Source organism: Phacochoerus africanus, chromosome 1 (assembly GCF_016906955.1).
Source record: "Phacochoerus africanus isolate WHEZ1 chromosome 1, ROS_Pafr_v1, whole genome shotgun sequence".
NCBI classification, from domain to species: domain Eukaryota; kingdom Metazoa; phylum Chordata; class Mammalia; order Artiodactyla; family Suidae; genus Phacochoerus; species Phacochoerus africanus.
The window spans coordinates 102956839-102976494 of NC_062544.1; the positions used below are offsets into that span (position 1 = coordinate 102956839).

A 19656-nucleotide genomic window follows, 5' to 3' on the forward strand; every position below is an offset into this window, starting at 1 on the left:
GCATTAGGGAGCCTGAGAGGTTTCCAAGACCCAGGAGGCCGTTCTCCCAAAGCCTGAAAGGCTCCACTGACGTGTTTCAGTGGGCGTCCCCCTCCCTGAGGCACAGAGTGAGGGGGGGACATCGGGTGTTTCTGTGATGGCCTCTCTCCGGCTGTCTCAGGCTGAACTCCCTAGAATGAAATCCTGAGACGAGGCATCCTTTAAAGGTAATTTAGCAGGATGTGTTCCTGGGAGAAACCATGAAGGGAATGGGGAGGAGGCCAAGGAAAGGTATATCAGAGTCCTCGCAGGGGGGAGAAAGAAGGTAGGTCACTTTGGCACAATCCAGAGTATAGGTCATACCTCAGAGTGTCCCAGTCAGGGACAAGGGGCTTGGCTGAGGGGACCTCCAGGGGGTGTGAATTCCAAAGCCTTTCCATCTGTCTGTGTTCCAGTGCCCGAGGGCCCTCCGCCAACAAAGGACATACAGGTCCCAGTGGATGGGGGGACATGGATGGAGCCCAGCTGGCACCAGCTACCCATCCTCCCCACGCCCTGCTGTGAGTGAGATGGTGTGTGTCTGTACCGCCGTCCGAAGCAGAACCGAAAACCAGTGTGGGAAACCAGACAAGGGAAACATTTTCAAAAGGAGAATAAAGAATGGATGAAACTGTCCCGTGAGGGAGAAACCCAGAAAATGCTGATGAGTCTCTTACTCCTGCAGGCTCAGAGCCTGGGAAGGAAGAAATAAACTAGTCCATGCAATCTCCCCCTGCAACCAAGCCCACTTTGGATATAGTCCTAAATTGCGTTTATTCCAGCAAGTTCAGAACACACATGCTTAGGCATCTTAGGAACCTACAGCTCATCCTTCTTGTAAAGGGCCAGGAAAAATTGTCAATTTTTCATAAACAACTCCAGCAAGGCTGAATTTATAACCCGCCATTAGGAGTTCCTGCTGTGATACAATGTCTTAATGATCCTGCTTGTCTCTGTGGAGGCACCAGTTCAGTCCTGGCTCAGCACAGCAGCATTGCTGCAGCTGTGGCATAGGGTAAGTCATAGCCCCTGCTCAGATTCAGTCCCTGGCCCCGGGAACTTCCATATGCAGCATGGACAGCCAAAAAAGGATTTAAAAAAAAAAAAAAAAACCTCACCATTAAAATAACCAAAAGCAACTCCTCCTCTTTCTGAAACTCATTTCAAACAACTAACCAATGAATTGAAAATGTTGAAACCACATATAGAGAAAAGCAAGTGTCATCCTAGGAAACAAAGCTTGTCTCTCTCTATTGTTCTTGGAAATACACTCAGCTTTGGTGTTTATTTGTTAGTGACTCCTTATTCAATGCTGGCAGTTGCAGTTATATTGACTCAGGAGGTCCTTGGCCTCGAGGCTTTTCCTTGCTGTGCACTCAATCTGATTACCTGAGATACAGCCCGTGCTCCCAACTCTGCCCTTCTCTCGTGGGCATTCCTTAAAGCTTGAACCCTCAACTGGTATGTGTTTTTTCTATCAGATCAGCCGCCAAGGCAATTACTCTGCGTCTGGTATTTATAACAGAAAAGCTGGCTAAGAACAGGGATATACCTGTGGACCCCCATGCCTGGTTAGTCCAGTAATGTCTGTGAAGGAGTTTCCTTGTGGCTCAGCAAATTAAGGACCCAGTGCCGTCATTACTGTGGCTCAGGTTGCTGCTGTGGTGCAGGTTCAATCCCTGGCGCAGGAACTTCTGCTGCTGTGGGTGTGACCAAAAAAACCCACAATAATGTCTATTGAATAAATGAATAACAGAGCACAGATCCCGCACCCACTCCAGGGGCCTCTTCTCAGGCTTTTAGTCTGCTAGACACAGGTCTGAACCAGAGGACCTTCGGCTGGCTCTTGCTGTTTCATGAGCGGTGTTTTTGATTCTTGTCATTTGTCATAATTTTGAACTGTGTGTTCACATGATGAACTAAATTTTCTCACTGAAGTCAGCACCAGTGAGACCCCCAGTAGATCATTCTGTCAGGTCTTGGATTCCATAATTTAAAGAACTTACTGATTTGTTTAGTTAATTAAAAGGAGGGTTAATGCAATGGTAATAATAATGAGTAATAATGAAAGTATCTAATCAAGTATATAATAAGTTATAACAATGAAATAGGACTAGCAGAAATGATTACAACATTGTAAATCAACTGTATTTCAATAAAGCTTTAAAAAATGGAAAGAAAATAATGAGATAGGTCTAATAACAGTGAGGCTGGGGAAGGCTTAAGTTTCTCTTGACATTGGCAAACTGATTTCAGGGCTTTGAGTCACCTCCCCCCGAGCACACATCACAGGAGTCGTTTCTCAGACAACTTGGTCCTTCTCTCGCCTTCCAGGCTGGGAACATCTTCTGGAGAGAGCAAGGACTGTATGATAAAGGCCTGTGACCCAATGCAGGACATCAAGGCTGCTTAGTAGATAGTTATTAAGCGCAAGGGAATGACCAAAGGAATGTAAGACGTAGCAGAAAACATGCATGTCTCATATGTAAGAATTATCCTACAGAAGCTGTTTCCCATCTGAGACAAAATAAGAAACATTTGTTGAGTGAATGGATGGGTTTTCTCCTGGGGGGCAGGGGGCAGGCACCCCAGTGGGGCCGGCCTTGGTCCCTGTAGAATTCGCCTCTCTGAGCCCTGCCTCTGGGGCATGGCAGGCAGGGCTCCAGTCTAGGTGCCGTAATAACAGATATTCTGTCGGCACCAGGGTTAGAACCCCAGGGAAAGCACTTTTTCCCCTTGGGTCTGGGTCTTGTTCTCTTAACTTCCAAAATGGCAGCGACTGTGCTCGCCCTCAGGGCCAGTGTTTCAAAGGCTGGTACTGATCCTTTGCCTCAGGTGATTCAAAATCCAGATTCCCTGACCCTGCTTTTGTGCTAATGAATTCTAGTCTGGAAGATGAGGCTTGCAGTCTTCCTCTTTAATAAGGATTTAGGTGTAAGCTAACTTTTGAGGGTTCTTAGAGTAGATATGTATTAGAATCACCCAGGAAACCTTCAACAAATGCTGCCTTGTGCCAGGTACTTTGATTCACTGGGTCCACAGTGGGGCTTCTATGGGGGCTTTTTATGGCTCTCCACAAAGTCTTTCTAGCATTATTATACAAATTGCAGAGAAGTACCCCCTCTGGTGGTCCACAGCCTCTTACCATGGTGCAGGGCTTGGTGAGAGCAGCATGGGCTGGACTGCAACCCCTCCCCTCCTCAGGCAGGTCTCTTGTGCAGTGAACAACCTACACAGCTATGCATGGTATCAATGGCAGTGGTTCCCGGTGGTTCCAGTCATTCAAGTGTACACCCAGGTTAGGAATCAGTGACAAGTGTAGCTGATAATAGCCTTTGAAGGCTTTCAAGTAACAGTGGACAAAGTGGTTATGTTAGGATTCACCTGGGGCTGCTTGTAGAACAGATTGGGGGCACCTGAGAACAGGGTGTCCCCAGAGAAGCTGTTTTCCACTTGCCTAGGTGGGAGGAGAGTGGAGCTGATCCACTGTGGCAGCAAGGAGAGAGGATGCCAGTTCTTGCAGGACAGTCTTGAGTTGTGTCCCGAAGTAGCAAAGAGGATGTGCCATGGAGAGGAGAGAGATTAGTAAGCAACTGCCCCCTGAAACACAATTGCATGAGCCCGCAGCACGCTCCAGGAGTGCTGTGCTGGGGCAAGGGCCTCACTTAGGATTTCCTCTTCATCTGTGGCCAACAAAAGTTCAATGTCCCTGGAATAGCTCAGCCAAGGAGAGGCAGGTGTTGGCAGAGACATGGCCCAGCTTTTTCACTTATTGGTGGCACACATCCTCACCCCTTCAGGGAGCACCTAAGGTCACCTCCCAAACTACTCGAATCCCGGGCCTTGTCCCAGAGTCTGCTTTGGGGGGAACCCAAACATGTCAATAGGTGCGTCCCCAGCTCCAGAAAAATGTGTCCTCACTCAGACAGTAGTCCTCAAAAAGCATCAGCTGTAGAGTTCCTGTTGTGGTGCAGCAGGTTGAGGACCCAACATTGTGTCCATGAGGATGCAGGTTCCATCCCCAGCCTTGCTCAGTGGACTAAGGATCCGGCATGGCTGTGGTGTAGGCTTCAGCTGCAGCTCCGCTTCAACCCCTAGCCTGGGAACTTCTATGTGCCACAGTGCGGCTGTAAAAAGAAAGAAAAAAAAAAAGCATGAGCTGTGTGTATCTTTTTCTGGAGGGCAGAGAGCATAGGAACGTGATCTCCATGGTCTGGCATCGTGTCTCCTGAGTGGTGGTGGATCACTGACGAGGGATGTAGAGTGGGGTTTCTCAGATGGTCATGTTCACGGAGGTTACCTCGAGATCTTGTGAAACGACAGATTCTAACTCAGCCAGTCTGGGTGGGACCTGAAAATCTGCATTTCTAGCAAGCCCTCGTGTGATACTGATGCTGCTGGTCCAAGGACCACCCTTTGAGTAACAAGGCCCTTGGCAGCCAGGTGCTTTACAAATGTGTTCTGAGCATGTGGGCGTATAAGTAGGCTGGCAGGTGGGGTGAAGCTCTTCAATGTAAGTACATCTCTCATAACCCGCATTCCTGGCCAGGCCTTTAATGAGTACCCCTCAAACACTTCTACAATACCCTTCCATCCAAACACCACTCATAAGTTGTTTTCCTGCCGTTATGTGAAATTCTTTCCATTCATTTCAAGAGAGGTCCCCACCTTGTAGAGTTTTCAGCCAGCCTCTAGGGCCAAAAAGAAGAATGATAGAAAATCAAAATAATTTGATGCCTGACATGGAATTCAACCTTGAATTCTTAGTTTGTTGATCAAGAAGTTGCAGTTTCTGAGAGATATTTTTTAAATCTAGGGATAGAAACTATTTTTAAAAAAATCTGAAGAATAAGAAAACCTTCCTGGGTGAAAATCAAATACTTCTTAAGCCTTAGAAGACACGGATTACTGGTCTCTTCACTTTGGGCTCTTCACTCAGAGCTGGTGGATTTGCTTTTATTTATTTCTTTGTTTAGATTCTTAAGTTTGTCTAACTGTCATCACGAAGAGGGCAGTCACCAGCATTTGGGGAAGTGTTTTGATTTGTCTTCATCCTGGGAAAATATAAAGATTAGCTTTAAATAGAGTTGAGGTAATGCACAAGGAGAGGCGAGTTACGGGAATAAGACAGCTTATCCAAGTCAATTCTAATTCATATTTTTTTTTAAATACAGTATTATATTATTTTCACCCCCTTTAAAGCTTTCAAAGTCCTTTTTCTAAGGGCCCAGAGAGTGTTGAGGAAAAGACTACCCTGTCTCCACTTTGATCAGGTAATTAGCCCCCGGGCCAGCTGATGTCCCACTGCCTTCAATGCAATGCGTACCGGGCTCTTTAAAGTACGTGCTCCAAATCGAACTCTCCTTAGCTTCAGAGGGGAGCTTGGCCTTAACAGCTATGTGGTTCATCTGTCTCAAACATTTGTTTTGACTCTAGCTCCTGCTTGCTCCGCTTTTTTAAGCTTGGAAAGAACAAACCCAGAAGAGTCTGGGCCTTTGCTTCCAAATGAGGGTTTAGACAGAATTTTTTAAAGGATCTTGCTTTGTAGTACTTAACCTGGCCTGCTCTTCCAAAAGCCCCACGTGTGTGAGTAATCACCTTTATTCCCTCCAGCTGTTAGTTGCCAGCCCCTCTGTGGTGGGAGGTCTAGAACCACTGCCCCAGCCTTGCCAGGCCACCAGCCAGAATTGGCTTCTGTCCTAGAATCCCGTGGGCTCCAGGTTCCTTAAAGGCTGCATGTGGTTCATTGGGTTTATGCTTCCCACCTACTCAGGCTCAGTTTCGGTGAATTCTCTGGGGAGGGTGGAGAGGGGACTCTGTTTCTTGTTTGTCGCTCCCCACCCCAGACCCGCTCTGATCCATTCCTCCATTGCCAGCTAGGAAACCCTGGGCAAGGGCTATAACTGTGTGTTCCAGTTTCCTCCTTGTAAAATGGGCATAAAAACAGGAATTGCCTGGCACGTGGTAAGCCACTACTGAGTAGGGGCCGGCGGCATACGCCCATCCTTTCCAGCCATCAGCAGTAGCAGGCCAGCACCCGTTATGTAAGGCAGGTGTTATGGCTTCATTTTACAGGTGAGAAAAGGGAGGCGTGTAGAAAGATTTTCCTTGACCACACATAGTTGTTACATCTCTGTGCCAGTCGTCAACATTGGGACACTGGTGCCAAAGCTCGTGCACTTTCTATGCTGCAAGCCCGTATGCTTTTCTGCAGGCATAGGAATTTCATGGGCCCTGCCCCAAAGGATTCCCCTCTAGGAATAGAACTGTTTCTTCTGGTGAGGCTCAGGCTGACTCATCCTTGAGTGGGGCCAATAAAGTATTTCCTGGGAATGAGCTTTCTATGAACTCCCTGGGCCAGGTCATTGGGAACCCCTGCTCACCTTTGACTGCTCAGTTAATTAGACAATTGGAGAGAAAGTGCTTCCAAAATATACCTGATTTCTCTTTTAACTGAAGGAGTTAACGCAGAGCTTACCACGTGACAGGGGTCACACCTCATGTGCCTGGAAGAAGGGAAGAGGGTCTTAGATGAACATGAAACTGCAGCCAGGCATGGGACGTGAAGGACCATCTTCAGTTTGACAAGCACGTGAGGAAGTAACAAACGGGAAGTTCAACTTCACGCTTTCCCAGGCGCCCAGCGTAAGCCCTGACCCAACTTAGCGGATTTGCAGACTTGCTGCTCCCACAGAGCATGGCGTTGGTGGTCAGAGAAAGCACTGCCCCAGAGTGAAATCAAATGCTGTGCGATTGGGAGGAAGGACCCCGGAGGCCAAGGAGGTTCACTAACTTCACGATCTGAAGGTCTGGTTCTTCCTGCCAGCCACACCGCATGTTACAAGCAGGGCTGGAGCTTGGCTCCACTAGCCAAGCTCCTGGGGCTGGGGCAGCCGAGGTATGTCTGGAAAAGAGAGGGCCTTTGCCAAGGCAAGCATCTCCCATGCCAGGCAGACCAGCAAATAAGCTGCCTCTTGCAGTCCCTTCATCCAAATCCCCGAGGAGCCAAGGCCCATTCAAGTAATAAGTGCAAACTCGTGTTCCTCAGTGCCAGGCTCTGAGAATGCAGAGGTGAACATGCACAAACTAAGCATGCTTTCATCACGTGTTCTAACAACAACAAAATGTTAATTGATGTTTTCCTCATCCTGAGAGTAATGTGTCTTGGCTTAAAAAAAAAATTTTTTTTAGAAAATTTAAACCTAAGCACTCAATCTCCGGGGAGAAATCTTGATAGCATTTTATGGCTGTGGATACCCCAGCTAGCCTAGGAAAAGTGGGACAGGGAAAAAGGCCAGTTTTATGAATCCCTTAAAATAGGGTCCAAAATATTCATAGTAAAATTTTTAAAGTTTTGATTGGGACTTGAGTTGAAAAATGAAACTAAAAATTGGGAAAATAAGTGTATGTTATTCTACACTTAGCAGCTCTTGTACGATTGTAATTATAATTGTCAAGGATATCTTAGACCCAAAGCTAAAGATAATTTGCTTTATTAGCATCTTTAAAATAGTAGCCCATTGAGTTCTGGATGGGCAGCTTTGGGATGTGAATATTCCTGTTATATCATAAGGTAACATTCTTTGCTTCATATTTTGCTTTTTTTTTTTTTTTAAGGACAGTCAACAGAAGGTTGTTGCTATGCCCCAAGGGCTTCTCTTGATCTTTTAAATTAAAATCCTTATCTTCTGAAGCATCTTAAAGTATTATCCTCCAAGGATAATTTTGACTTCAACAGTTCATTGACCTAACTGCCAGATCAAGATTTATCCGTGGCTCTTTGAGTGGCTTTTTCAAGGAAGCCTGCACCTTTGCAGCAAGGTTTTAGTAGATTTTCACTGAATTTGCATTGGGTAATCAGATTCTCCTTTGTCTGGCATTCAGGGACAAAGGGTAGAGTCTATTCACTGGTCTGAGTTCCCCAGCAGAACTGATAATCACAGGTCTTGCAGCAGTGCTGAAGTTAAGCTCTCCTAGCTGAAGTCATTGGGGCATGATTGGGGCATGAAAGGAGTCAGAGCCAAGGAGAAGCCTGGTCCTCCTGGACCCTGGAATCTCTTCCATGTATCTCCTGGTGAGTAATACATGCTCATTAGAGATAATAAGCACATCCCCCAACTAGATCACTACTCCTAATGTTGCATAAAGCCAGGGAACGGTGTAGTTTAGCCACATCTCCCCAGAATTCTTTTTTTCTTTTTAGGGCTGCACCTGCGGCATCTGGAAGTTCCTGTACTAGGAGTAGAATTGGAGCTATAGCTGCCAGCCTATGCCATAGCCACAGCAACATGGGATCCAAGTCACATCTGTGACCTACACTGCAGCTTGTGGCAACATTGAATCCCTAACCCACTGAGAGAGGCCAGGGATCAAAACTATATCCTCATGGATATTAGGTGGGTTTTTAACCCGCTGAACCACAATGGGAACTCCTAGAATTAATTTTTTAAGTTTCCTTGGGACTTTCTGTGCCTAGAGGGTGCCAGCCTGACAACCAGGGGCAGATGATACCTGGCTCCATAATGATCCTGTTTTATAAGTTTCTGCTCCGGACATGATCTGAAACCAGAACAAAGTGGGTGCTGATGCTGCTTTCAGGTAAAGTGCTCCCCTGATGGGAACAGCTATGCCGACTTCATAACATGCAGTTAGGGAGTTTCTCGTGATTAGTATGGAATTGAACAACATTTATTAGTATGTTCCTCTTCCGTTGCCTCTCCTCACCCTGGGAACATGCCCAGTACTTTCCAGAAACTCTCATCCATAGAGATAATTGTCTTGGAGTTCCTAGCAGTTAAGGATTTGTTAAGGCTTATATCCCTGCTGTGACATGGATTCAATCTCTCGCCCAAGAACTTCCACATGCATGTGGCCAAAAAAAAAAAAAAAAGAAAGAAAGAAAGAAAAGAAAAAGAAATGAAAAGAAAAGAAATGAAATGAAATGAAATGAAAAAGATTGTTCGTAGTCAGGTTTGCTAGAGCCAAACCTGAGATGGGGTTTCCTGTGCAAGTGACTTATTTTGGAGATGCTCTTGAGAGACGGAGGCTGAAGGGAACAGAATAGGACAGAGGAAGGAGCCACACAAGAGTGTGCTATCAGCCTGGTCCTATGGGTGCTCTGGAATAGGAGTTGCACAGCACAGCTGGTCTCTCATTGAGGCAAAGGGGTGGCTTTTCACTCCCATGACAATCACAGGCTGCAGAATGCTGGTGAGGAAGTGTGACCCCCCCGCTCCCCGCCCTGGCCCTGTGGCTCCCATTCAGTGGAGAACTGGAACCCATGTAGTAAAGGTGTTCTGGGTGCAGCACCTGGGCCACCCACGCCAGGAGTCTTAGCGTTTGCCAAAGCCGACTCTCTAGGAGGCCTCCTTCCCTCATAGCTGCAGTAGGAGGGTAGAGTATAGTCTTAAGGCCTTTTGGTCATGGGAACTTACATAGTCACAGGAGGGCTGTGCTGGTACTGACAGGTGGCAGAAGGATAATCCATGACCTCCCTCCCTGTGGTGCCATCCAGGAGCACGTGAGTCATGAACCCTGTGCTCAGCACTGTCATTTCTACAGAAGTCTTTGGTTTTCCCTCTTTCTGCGTGTCTCCCTCCAAGGTTCTACTAGAATTCTGTCATTCCTATTAGACTGAGAAGAATGAAAGAGAGACTTGAAATTGTGCAGTAAATGCTGGTTCAAGTGTTATTTTCTAGCATTTTGGAATGAACCAAAATAAGGTAGCTCAGCAGCTCTCATATCATCAGAAGCAGTCTTAGGTCAAAGCTAAATAAATGGAGGCCCCCTCACATGCCAGAGTAAATTCTTAAGCCCCAGTCAGCCCTCCACATCCATGTGACCAGACGTCTTCAGGGCAATAAATCTTTAAGAATAGATAGACCTTTGACTTCAGTTGAAAACCTCTCTTCTGGTTTGAAGGGGATTTCCAGTGAGGTATTCAGCTTGACAAAAGGAGTTTGGAACTGGGTTGATGAATGTAATTTATGTATATGCATGGAGGTTCTTGAGAGTAATTATACCAGGATGTGAACCAGGATTGCCCCAAGGAGTTGAGGTCACCTAGGCTTGGGCTCACTGCCTCTAATCCCTACAGGCCAATTAGCTAGGATTTAGAGTAGCTTCTACTTGGGCCAGTGGTGGACATTGCTCTTGGGAGACAAATATGAGGAAAGGGATGGTGACAAGAAGCCACCCATACTGAATCATTAGAACCAATCTTTGGGCCATGCTGTTCTTGAGACCACATTTGAGAAATGATTCTCTGGTTTTCCTTATTGAAATATGTCAGTGTGTGTCATCCAGGTCCCAAGAGCAGGCCCTCATACTGCCATGCCAGGGTCAGTTTCTCTGCTGGGAGGTCTCCCACTTCCAAGCCTTGAGGTCTTCAAGGCCAGGGACTAACATCATTCAGACCTGTGAGCTTGGTGCTGGTTGTGGGAGGGGATATGATGACTCAGCCACCCAGTGGATGCTCCATCCATCCTGAATCCTGTGCCACGTGCACATGACATATGTGAACTTACCAACCATGAGTGTTTGGGGGCAAGATGGGTGAAGAAGACCTGGGAGGAAAGGCGGAAGTAAGGTGTTCCTGACAGTGGAAACAACTTAAAACCACGGAAGTGATGCCGGGGAAAGAATAGAATAGTAACGTATATGCTCAGAAGAGTAGGGGCCAAATGGATGCCCATGTTAAGGTGTTGAGCTTTATTCTGGTCACAATGGAAGAGGCATTTTAAGAAGCTTCCCCGAGCAGCCTATGGAATGAACCACAGAAAGGCAGACTTGTGGCCGTGGCTCCCAAATCATTGCACAGCAGAAATTTACTTTGCCACCCACCCTGTGCTGAAAATGCTTATCTCAAGCCCCACAGTCTGAGTCTACTCCAAGACAACTCCATTGCCTACCCAGACCCTGGGCTATGGCCCAGGAATCTGTAATTTTAAGATGCTCCCAAATCAGTTCTAATGCAGGGGGTGCCAGGCCCATGTGAGCATGAAGGCTGCCGAGGTCACAGAGAACCATTAGAAAATTCACAGTCACAGAGATCAGTGATCCCCATTGGACATCTAGATTGGATGCTGAAAGATAAGCTACAATTTCCTTTTAGATTTATATATTTCCTATCTTTTATTTCCTTCCATTTGGGGTTTTGTTGTTCTGTTGCCATATTCTGTTTAAAGTTTTATTGATGTTTAGAAAACAGGCAAAAGCACACAAATCATTCAGTGAATTTTCACGGTGATCACACCTGAGAACATCCTCACACCCCAAGAACTCCTTTCCATGTCCTGCCTCCCCAGTCATTATCTTGACCTCTAATCCCACAGATGAGGGGTTTTTTAAAGTCATTTCTACTTTCTGTGTGTTTGCTAATGTTTGTAATATATTAGTATAGTTGTGTACATGTATATCTTTTACCTAAATAGGTATCTCGTGGTGAAGGCTCACATTTTTTTTTTAATTTTATGGCCACACCCATGTCATATGGAAGTTCCCAGGCCAGGGAATCCAAGCTGCAGTTGAAACTTATGCTGCAGCAGCAGCATCACTAGATCCTTTAACCCACTGTGTCAGACCAGGGATCCAACCTCTACCTCCTCAGCAACCTGAGCCATGGCAGTTGGATCCTTGACCCACTGCACCACAGCAGGAACTCCCCACATTTGTTTTTCCCTGATTGAACACACACATTTTTAAAGTTTACATTACCCATCTAACTGGAAAAGCTGGTCTGAGTGCATCTTAGAGATTAAAGGAGGGAGCATGGATGGTGCTTCAGAGCCAGAAGCCAAGCTGATTCCTTTTGCCTGCCATTGTGTTATTGGCTATGCTCCTTCCCTCCAGAAAATCAGGCCCTTGGAAGGAGAAGGAGACAGGTGGTAAACGGCAATGACAGACCTTGGGGGAGTCATGTGACCTCACTGAACTCCAGGGCCCCAGCTTCTAGGCATTCAGCAAGTGCTCATTCTATTCTGTGCTTTCTCCTGTTCCAAAATCTGCAAACATTCTCCCTCCCTTGGAAGTCTTGATTTGGCCACAGTGACTGGGAGTTAGGAAGAGCCTCCTGTTTTCCTTTGAACTTGCTTGTAAACCATGTGTCCAGGTGGAAAGACAGCAGCTCTAGAGTCCAGCCCAGGCCGGCCTCACTGGGAACCCCTCCTTGCCCTTGCACACAACCCAACCCTGGGAAGGCTTGCAGGGAGCAGGGGGAACTCAGCCCTCATTGCTTCAGGCTGTAGAAAGAATCCCTGTGAATCCTTGATGTGATTCTCTCAGTGTTTGTCTTTCCTCAACTAGTAAGACCTTGAAAGGCAGGATTAGGGCATAGGCATGGGAGAGAGGGGCCAGAAAGGTAGCTTGGATGCCTTTTAATCCACACCCAAGGAAGCATCCAGCTCAGGTGTGGCCCAGCCCGCTTCCACAGGAGAGCACCAGGATTCAGAGCCAAAGCGTTGCTGAAGAATACAGAGGGGTTTTGGCCTCTGCACCATCTTCCCAGGAAACCTCTGGCATGGGTGGGCAGTCAGAGGAGGACCAGGGCCTTGGCCTGTCAGAGGCTCCTCATCCCAGCAGTGCCCCAGCAGCCGTCATCTGGGAATTTCCATAAAGAAGGGCCGTGTCTGCTGAAGTCCAGCCCAGCCTCCCTGAAGCCCCTTCCACACACCTGTCTCAGTGCAGCCAGCCCACCTGTTGGTGCCTTTTGTCTTTCAGGAGGAAATGGGCATTTCCTGTGAACTGCTGGAGTCAGACTTCCTCAAATGCAGCGTGGGATTTCCTTTCATGAGGTCAAAGTCGAAGGTAAGGGACAGGGACAGGGCACTTCCTTGGAAGCAGGCCCCTGGCCCTTCCCACTGGCCGCTCACTCTGCCAGCCACCTCCCCAAGATTTCCTCCGCACCCCTGCCTCCCTCGGCAGCTGGAGTAGCCAGCAAAACCCTGCCTGGGTGGGGCCACCCCCATCCATGGCCATCTCCAAGTCTGCTCCAGAGGGGCCATGCACGTATATTCTTTCCCCTTGATCCATGTGACACACCCCAAATGTGAGACACACACCATGGCCTTTGCACTTTGTCAAGCATCGCCTGGCTGGCATCAACATTCTCTTTCTGGGACATCCCATGCCACTTAGAGTCCCTGAGACAGCGTAAGAAAAGATGTGACCTGGGCTAGTGACCTATAGTCCTAGCTGTCACTCTACCAGGCACTCACAATTTTTTGAAGAGAGCTCTTAAAATTCTTAAATATAGTAAATAATCGTATTGCACTTCATTTAAAAAAAAAAGTATAAGAAGTTACAGTCACATTGGTGTTTGTAAGGACCCAAATTTCCTAAGCTCAAGTAATAATATGGTCTAACCTATTCGGAGATTCATAGAACGTTCTAGTATGTGTCATCATTATAAGGAGACACAAAGATGTAGAAGATGTGATTTTTGGAGGCAAAACTAGACTCTAAAAGACCAGGTCTGCCTCTTAAAATGGAAATAGTTTTCTCTGTTATGATTTGAAGGAGATTTCATATTCCTTTGTCCCCTCCCTAAAAAGACAATGAAAGGTTAAACCTTTTCTCCTCCCTGTGCTATACATTCAGATCATTTTAATTTCTAAGGCTTTTTGGTCCTGGGACAAAGTAGCTGTTTTCCAGACCAGTTGTGAGAACTGTCTGGTAAGAAAGATTTGCTCATTTCTTAGCGAGTCATTTGAAGCCATCAGCCTCCTTGAGTGTGCCTGCTCCAGACTATGGTGGCTCTTACATCCATGATTCCTCAGCCTTTTTCTGGCTCTGACCCTCATTCTGTCCACATTCATCCCAAGAGAAGGGAAGCCTCAAGAGGTGGCTGCCCTTAGAAAAGCTGGCAGAATACCAGGCAGGGTGAGGATGCAGGAGGAAGACCCTGAACTTTGGGACATCACTGCCTGTATTGAAGTGTGCAGCCTCCCCCCGGACACACAGTCATTTATTTGAAACCTTTCGAGCCACAGAAAAATAGACTTAATTGAAAACTTTGAGAGTGGCCATTGTATCATAAAATCCAGCCTCCATCCCATATCAAATCTGAGGTGTATCTTTCTAGTTTTAAAGATTATTTTTAAAAGGAAAACTTATGTCACTATCACAGATGGATCCAGGATCACTAACCCTAAAGAGAAAGTGAATAAATGACTACAACAAAAATAAAGCAATGTTGTCTTCTGGGACATTACATTTTGTTAAAATTCATTAACTCTCAAAATAGTCAACAGAAGGATGAATGTTGGATGTTGGATTTTTTTTTTCTTCTCCATCTTGTTAATGCCACTCCCTTCCTCTCACATAGAGAAGTTAAGACCTGTAGCCAGGCTAAACCTAGAGGCAGGGGATCTGGGGGTGAGCCCATGGAGAGAAAGCCCAAGAAATGACCCAGCAGGGATGGGACACCCTTTATCCACAGCCTGGCTTGTCCTCCCCTGTCCCTCAGACCCCATGGGTCATGAGGCCCTGGACCACCTGCTAAGCCTCATAAGCATGCTCTCTGCTTGCTTTGCTGGCTGTATGTTTCTGTCTCACGACCAGCCTGCTCAGTTCCTGACCTTCTGTTCCTCCAGGCCTCTGGCTCTGATTTTGGCTCTGTGCCCAAATTGTTTTGCTTCTCACCTCATTTTGATCTCTAGAGGGTTTAATTCACACCTTCTGTCAGTTCGGACTCTTTGCTGGGACAGGACCCTTGACTTTTCCTTCCTTTGTGTCCTCCAGCTCTGTTTCCTGTCGTGTCTCCATGCCCCACCCTACCTGAAAGCTGACACATCTCACTGCCACAGAAATTTCTTCCCAGAAAGGGATGTCCAGTGTCCACTACAGGTGGTCCAATATCATGGTCCCATGTTCATTCCTTTCAGGTAGCATTCAGTTTAGTAGAATCTGGAACTGCAAAGTTAGACCATTGACTGGAATTGGTCAGAAAGGAACTCCTGAGTTCCCATCGTGGCTCAGTGGTTAATGAATCTGACTAGGAACCATGAGATTGCCAGTTTGATCCCTGGCCTCACTCAGTGGGTTAAGGATCCGATGTTGACAGGAGCTGTGGTGTAGGTCCAAGATGCAGCTTGAATCTGGCGTGGCTGTGGCAGTGGCGTAGGCCAGCAGCTACAGCTCCAATTCGACCCCTAGCCTGGGAACCTCCATATGCTGCAGGTGTGGCCCTAAAAAGACAAAAAGACCAATAAATAAATAAAGGAACTCAAATATTTAGATATTAAATAAGTCATGGACTCTCAGAACTTGATGGAATTCAAGGAACATTTTGTCTACTTTTTTTTTTTTTGGAGCTGTGAAGAGATTGGGTGTCTCAGCCAAGATCACATAGTCAATTTGTGGTTGAGCCTGGCTCTTTAAGCCCTGCCCAAGGGGTCCTCCCACATTCCCACACCATTTGCTTAGGGCAGCATGCCCCAACCCACAGGATGTGGGTACCATGAGTACCTGAGGTGACTGCAGGTGGCTCATGAGCTTCTCTTGGGTGATATATGGACACCACACTAAACAGTGTTAACTCTAATGGTGAGAAAATTATTACTTTTTCAATGCTCTTTCAATCTCAACCCAGTGCGAGAGCAAGTCTGTGGTAGTGCTGACATATCTGTAACACCTCCCTATCCCTTGTTAATCTCCCTTTTTATCAAAATAGAGTAGACTCCAGGCTCAGAGGCTTCACCAGGCAACAGAATCCAACACTGCTTTTCTTTTGTTAACGTTTATTTTATGATGACCTCCTCTTTATGGCAAGCGACCCTGGATTCCCATCTGTGATACATTTTTCTCCTTAAAAAAGTCTTTAAACAGAAAGAGTGAGGCAGTAAAGATACAAAGTACATATCACAGGTGATGTGATAAGCAGATGTGGCAAAATTTGGGAAGATGGTGTGTGAATGAAATTTAGAAAGTCCTGATTTAAGAGTTCAGGCATATCACTTCCCAGCGAGAACCGCAGCTGCTGAAAAGGACAGCGGGCCTCTTGCCAGAGTGGACTCTGGGCTGGGTTTTATTGCTAAAGTTGTACCTCTGGCCTGATGATCAGAGAGATATATACACATACAGAGTAAAGCTGGCTGTGCACATGAGCGTCCGGAGGTCATAAACTGCAGAAGACTATAGCATTTGAGTTTGGAATGTTTGCAGATGCCAGACGTCACTTTCTTTTCCCCTAGTATGAATTCAGCGTCATCTTTGATACAAGCCACCTGTCTGGGGAAGAGGAAGTTCTTAGCTTCATTGTTACGGCTCAGAGGTAAGGGGGATTTACATTTTTTTTTCCAAGATGAAAGATTTATGGAACCAAGAAAGGTCATGCCCTGGTCACGCTTTGATGATGCTGCCCAAAATGCCAAGGAGGAAGAAAGTGCTCAGTGATAAAGCCCTAGAGCACTGGGTGGAATCGGGTCTCTCAAGGATGGTGCTTACCTGGTTCTGCTTGTGCAGACACCAGGTCACATGGAACTGGGACAGACTGGGGATCTTCTGGTCAGAGGAGATGATTCTATAGCTGGGGAGAGCCAGGGCCGGAGAGGTCAGCACCCACCCAAGTTCACATGGTTTGTTAGCTCACAGATGTCCTCTGTGGGTTCCTCACGAACGTGCCATGGCATCCCCTGATTCGGGGAGAGGGCACCTGCAGCCTGAGGGCCCAGCCAAGCCTGCGGGTAGAGGTCCCCAAGAGATGGTCCTCAAGAGAGGGATTGTCCTAGGAGCGGAGGGGACAGATAGTCAGGAAGGGGACAATGCAGTGGTGATGAGCTCCTGCCCTTCTCTCTCCGACATAGCCAAGGGTTTGAGAGGGATTGTGGGGTCATGTGCTGCCTCCACAAGCCAGAATCCACATGTGCCTTCACGTGCCATCTGGGTGGCGCTTGGCTGATGGTTGGGTTGGAAGGCGAGGTATTTAGGTAGGTGAATAGGGAGATACAAGTTTTGATTGGGGGTGTAGTTTGGCTACCCAAGGCAACCTTTTTATTGGAATTTTTATTTGGAAATGATTTGAAAGTTAAAAGAAATGTTGCGGAGAATGGTGTGAGGAACTCCCAGACACCCTGTCCCCAGATTCACCCAGTCTTGATGGTCTGCCTCATTTATTTTATCATTCTTTTTCTGTGTGTTTTTTTTCCCTTAACCATCTGAAAGGAAGCTGCAGAAATCATGCCTCTTTACCTCAGTGTGTGTTTCCTAAGAATGAGGCCATTCTCTTAAATAACCCCAGCATACTTATCAAATTTAGGAAATTTAACACTGATACAATACTATTATATAACCTCTAGTCCACATTTTCCAGTTGTGCCAGTTGTCTCCATAATGACTTTGTAGCCACTCTTTCACTGGTCCAGAAGCTGATGAAGGATCAGGCATTCAATTATCATATCTTCTCTCTAGTTGCCTTAATCTCCAAGTCAATCTTTCAGGAGTCCTAAGTCTATGCCAGAGGTGGTTTGGAGGTCTGAACCAAACACCCTGAAGGCCAAGGTCAGACAAGATCCCCAGAAAAAGGTGCGAAAACAAAATCAGGAACCTTGTAGCTCATGGAGGCTGGGAAGATGGAAGGCCAGACACTGGGTGAGCAGGCCACGAAACCAGGGACTGAAAGTCACCCAGGGAACCAGGGGCGGGAAGTCCCCTAGGAAAAGGTGATCAAGATCAGCACATGGTTAAGCCTGGAGACCCACAGGGTCCGGGGCACAGAGTGAGGCAAGGCAGGCTAAGCGCTGTGAAACTAAGGCCCCCACGTACATGGTCACCTCTAAAATGAGGGTGCTCAACCCAAGCCTTCCTCCAAGGAGTACAGTGCCCCCAAGCACTGAGAAGGAGCTCCTGGTCCCACATTCCGAGTTGCAGAGAGGGTCACTTCCCAGACTCTTCAGATGAGCCCCATCATACAGGGTAATGGGCCCCAGCTCAGCCCTGCATCTGACCTCCGGGTAGAGCAAGGGGACCTGCCCTGGGCCACTCCTCTCACCTCATGCATATCTATCAAGTCTAAAGCGTCGAGTGGAACCTGAGAAGGAGCAGGGATGAGAGGGAATCATCCATCAGATGGGTCAAATGGGTCAGTCTAAAGATGGAGGCAAACACAGCTTAGCATGGGGAGGAGAGCAGCGCAGCCCAGGGTGGACACTGACTGGCACTCACTCTAGAAAAGTTTATCTGAGCTCTTACTACAACCAGCCACTGTGCGAGACGCAAGGGGAGATACTGCAGGAACCAAAGTTGGCAAAATCCCTTCTCTTGGGGAGCATTGTGGGGGTGGCAGGGGACAGATCATGAACAAATGCACATATGATGTCAGAGGGAGATGGGAGCATAACGATTCATCCAGCAAGCACAGTGCATTCGCTAGCAATCCTAAGGCAACTTGGTTTTCATCCCTACTCTCATTAAACCCACTTGGTGGGGCTAGTTCTTTCCTCATCCTTGGAGACAATCTAGGACAGTCCTGTGTGTTCTCAGGTTGCTCTTGGTTGGTACAAAGTCCTACAGTCCCTTCAAGACTCAAAGCAATTCACAAAATCTGTAATAAAAGTGTCTGGTCCCATGAAATAATCAAAACTCAATTTCAAGTCAAGGCTTCCTTCCCTCCGCCAGGGCAGGGCCACAGGAGGGAGGCCTGCCTCGGGGAATGGTCTAGCTTTCCTCCATTGATGCCTCTACTAGTCCTTTCCCCCCTTTTCTGGAGAGTCCCCCAGGCTCACAGCAGCAGTTGTGAGAGATAACCCTGAAACAGGAAAGGTCTTACTGAACAGGTACTGCTGTGGGCTCTTCGCTGGGCTGGGCAGGTATCCAGAGCTGGCTCTTCCCCTTTGGAGACCCCACCCTACCCCCACCCCCACTCCTGGGGATGCTCACCTGGGCTTTCTCCCTCATCATCTCCTCCAACCTCTGCCTCTAGGCGGCTGAAGATGCCTTCAGCTCCTGCTGCCAAGGCTGTGCCCGGGACAGGACCAAAGGTGACCCCTCACTGGCTCTTGCATATAGATCCCACACAGGAGTCTTTGTCCTGACAGTCTCTGGAAATGCAGGTGGTCCTCGTGGGGTCAGGAGGAGGGGAAACCAGCAGCCCCTTCCCCTTATGTTTCCTGGGCCTGCATCTGACTGTTCCAAACAAGGTTTCTTGAAGCTCGACTTAAAAGGCAGACACCCTTCCCCCCACCCCCGACCACAAACCATTTTCTCCAGAATCTGTCTCCAGGAGTCTTCCTTTTCAGACTCCGCTACATCCTTGACGTTATATCTTGGATTCTTGCCACCAGACGTAGTAAATCCTGGTTTAGTGCTTTCCTCTGAATTTTTGGCATCCCTTAGGCCTCAGCCCAAACCTGCATTTTAACATCCTGTCACATTCACCCGAGGCTGAATGAGTCTTGGATTTCCACAAAAACACCAATTACCCAGAGGTTAGACCAAGATTCTTCCCGAGTCCTGACTCTTTCACCACCCCCCACAGTCTGTTCTTGCCTCTTCCTCATTAGTGGCTTTGCTCTCAAAGCCTGGAGGCATTGAACACTGGGGAAGCTCAGGTCAGGCCCCACCAAATGTTACCCATCAGGGGACAGCACGGGATTGGTGGGATGCATACATCGAGAGGCTTTATTTTATTTATTTTTTCATTGG

The 19656-nt window shown here is 47.3% G+C and overlaps 1 protein-coding gene across 1 annotated transcript in view; it reads left to right on the forward strand.

The window, feature by feature from the left end:
• The window catches only part of ITGA9 (integrin subunit alpha 9), a 355238-nt gene that overhangs the window by 260679 nt on the left and 74903 nt on the right, over positions 1-19656 (forward strand). The window contains exons 19-20 of the mRNA XM_047770180.1: positions 12736-12822; positions 16209-16288. Of these exons, the coding sequence (XP_047626136.1) occupies positions 12736-12822; positions 16209-16288 (167 nt within the window). The remainder of the gene's footprint in view (positions 1-12735; positions 12823-16208; positions 16289-19656) is intronic.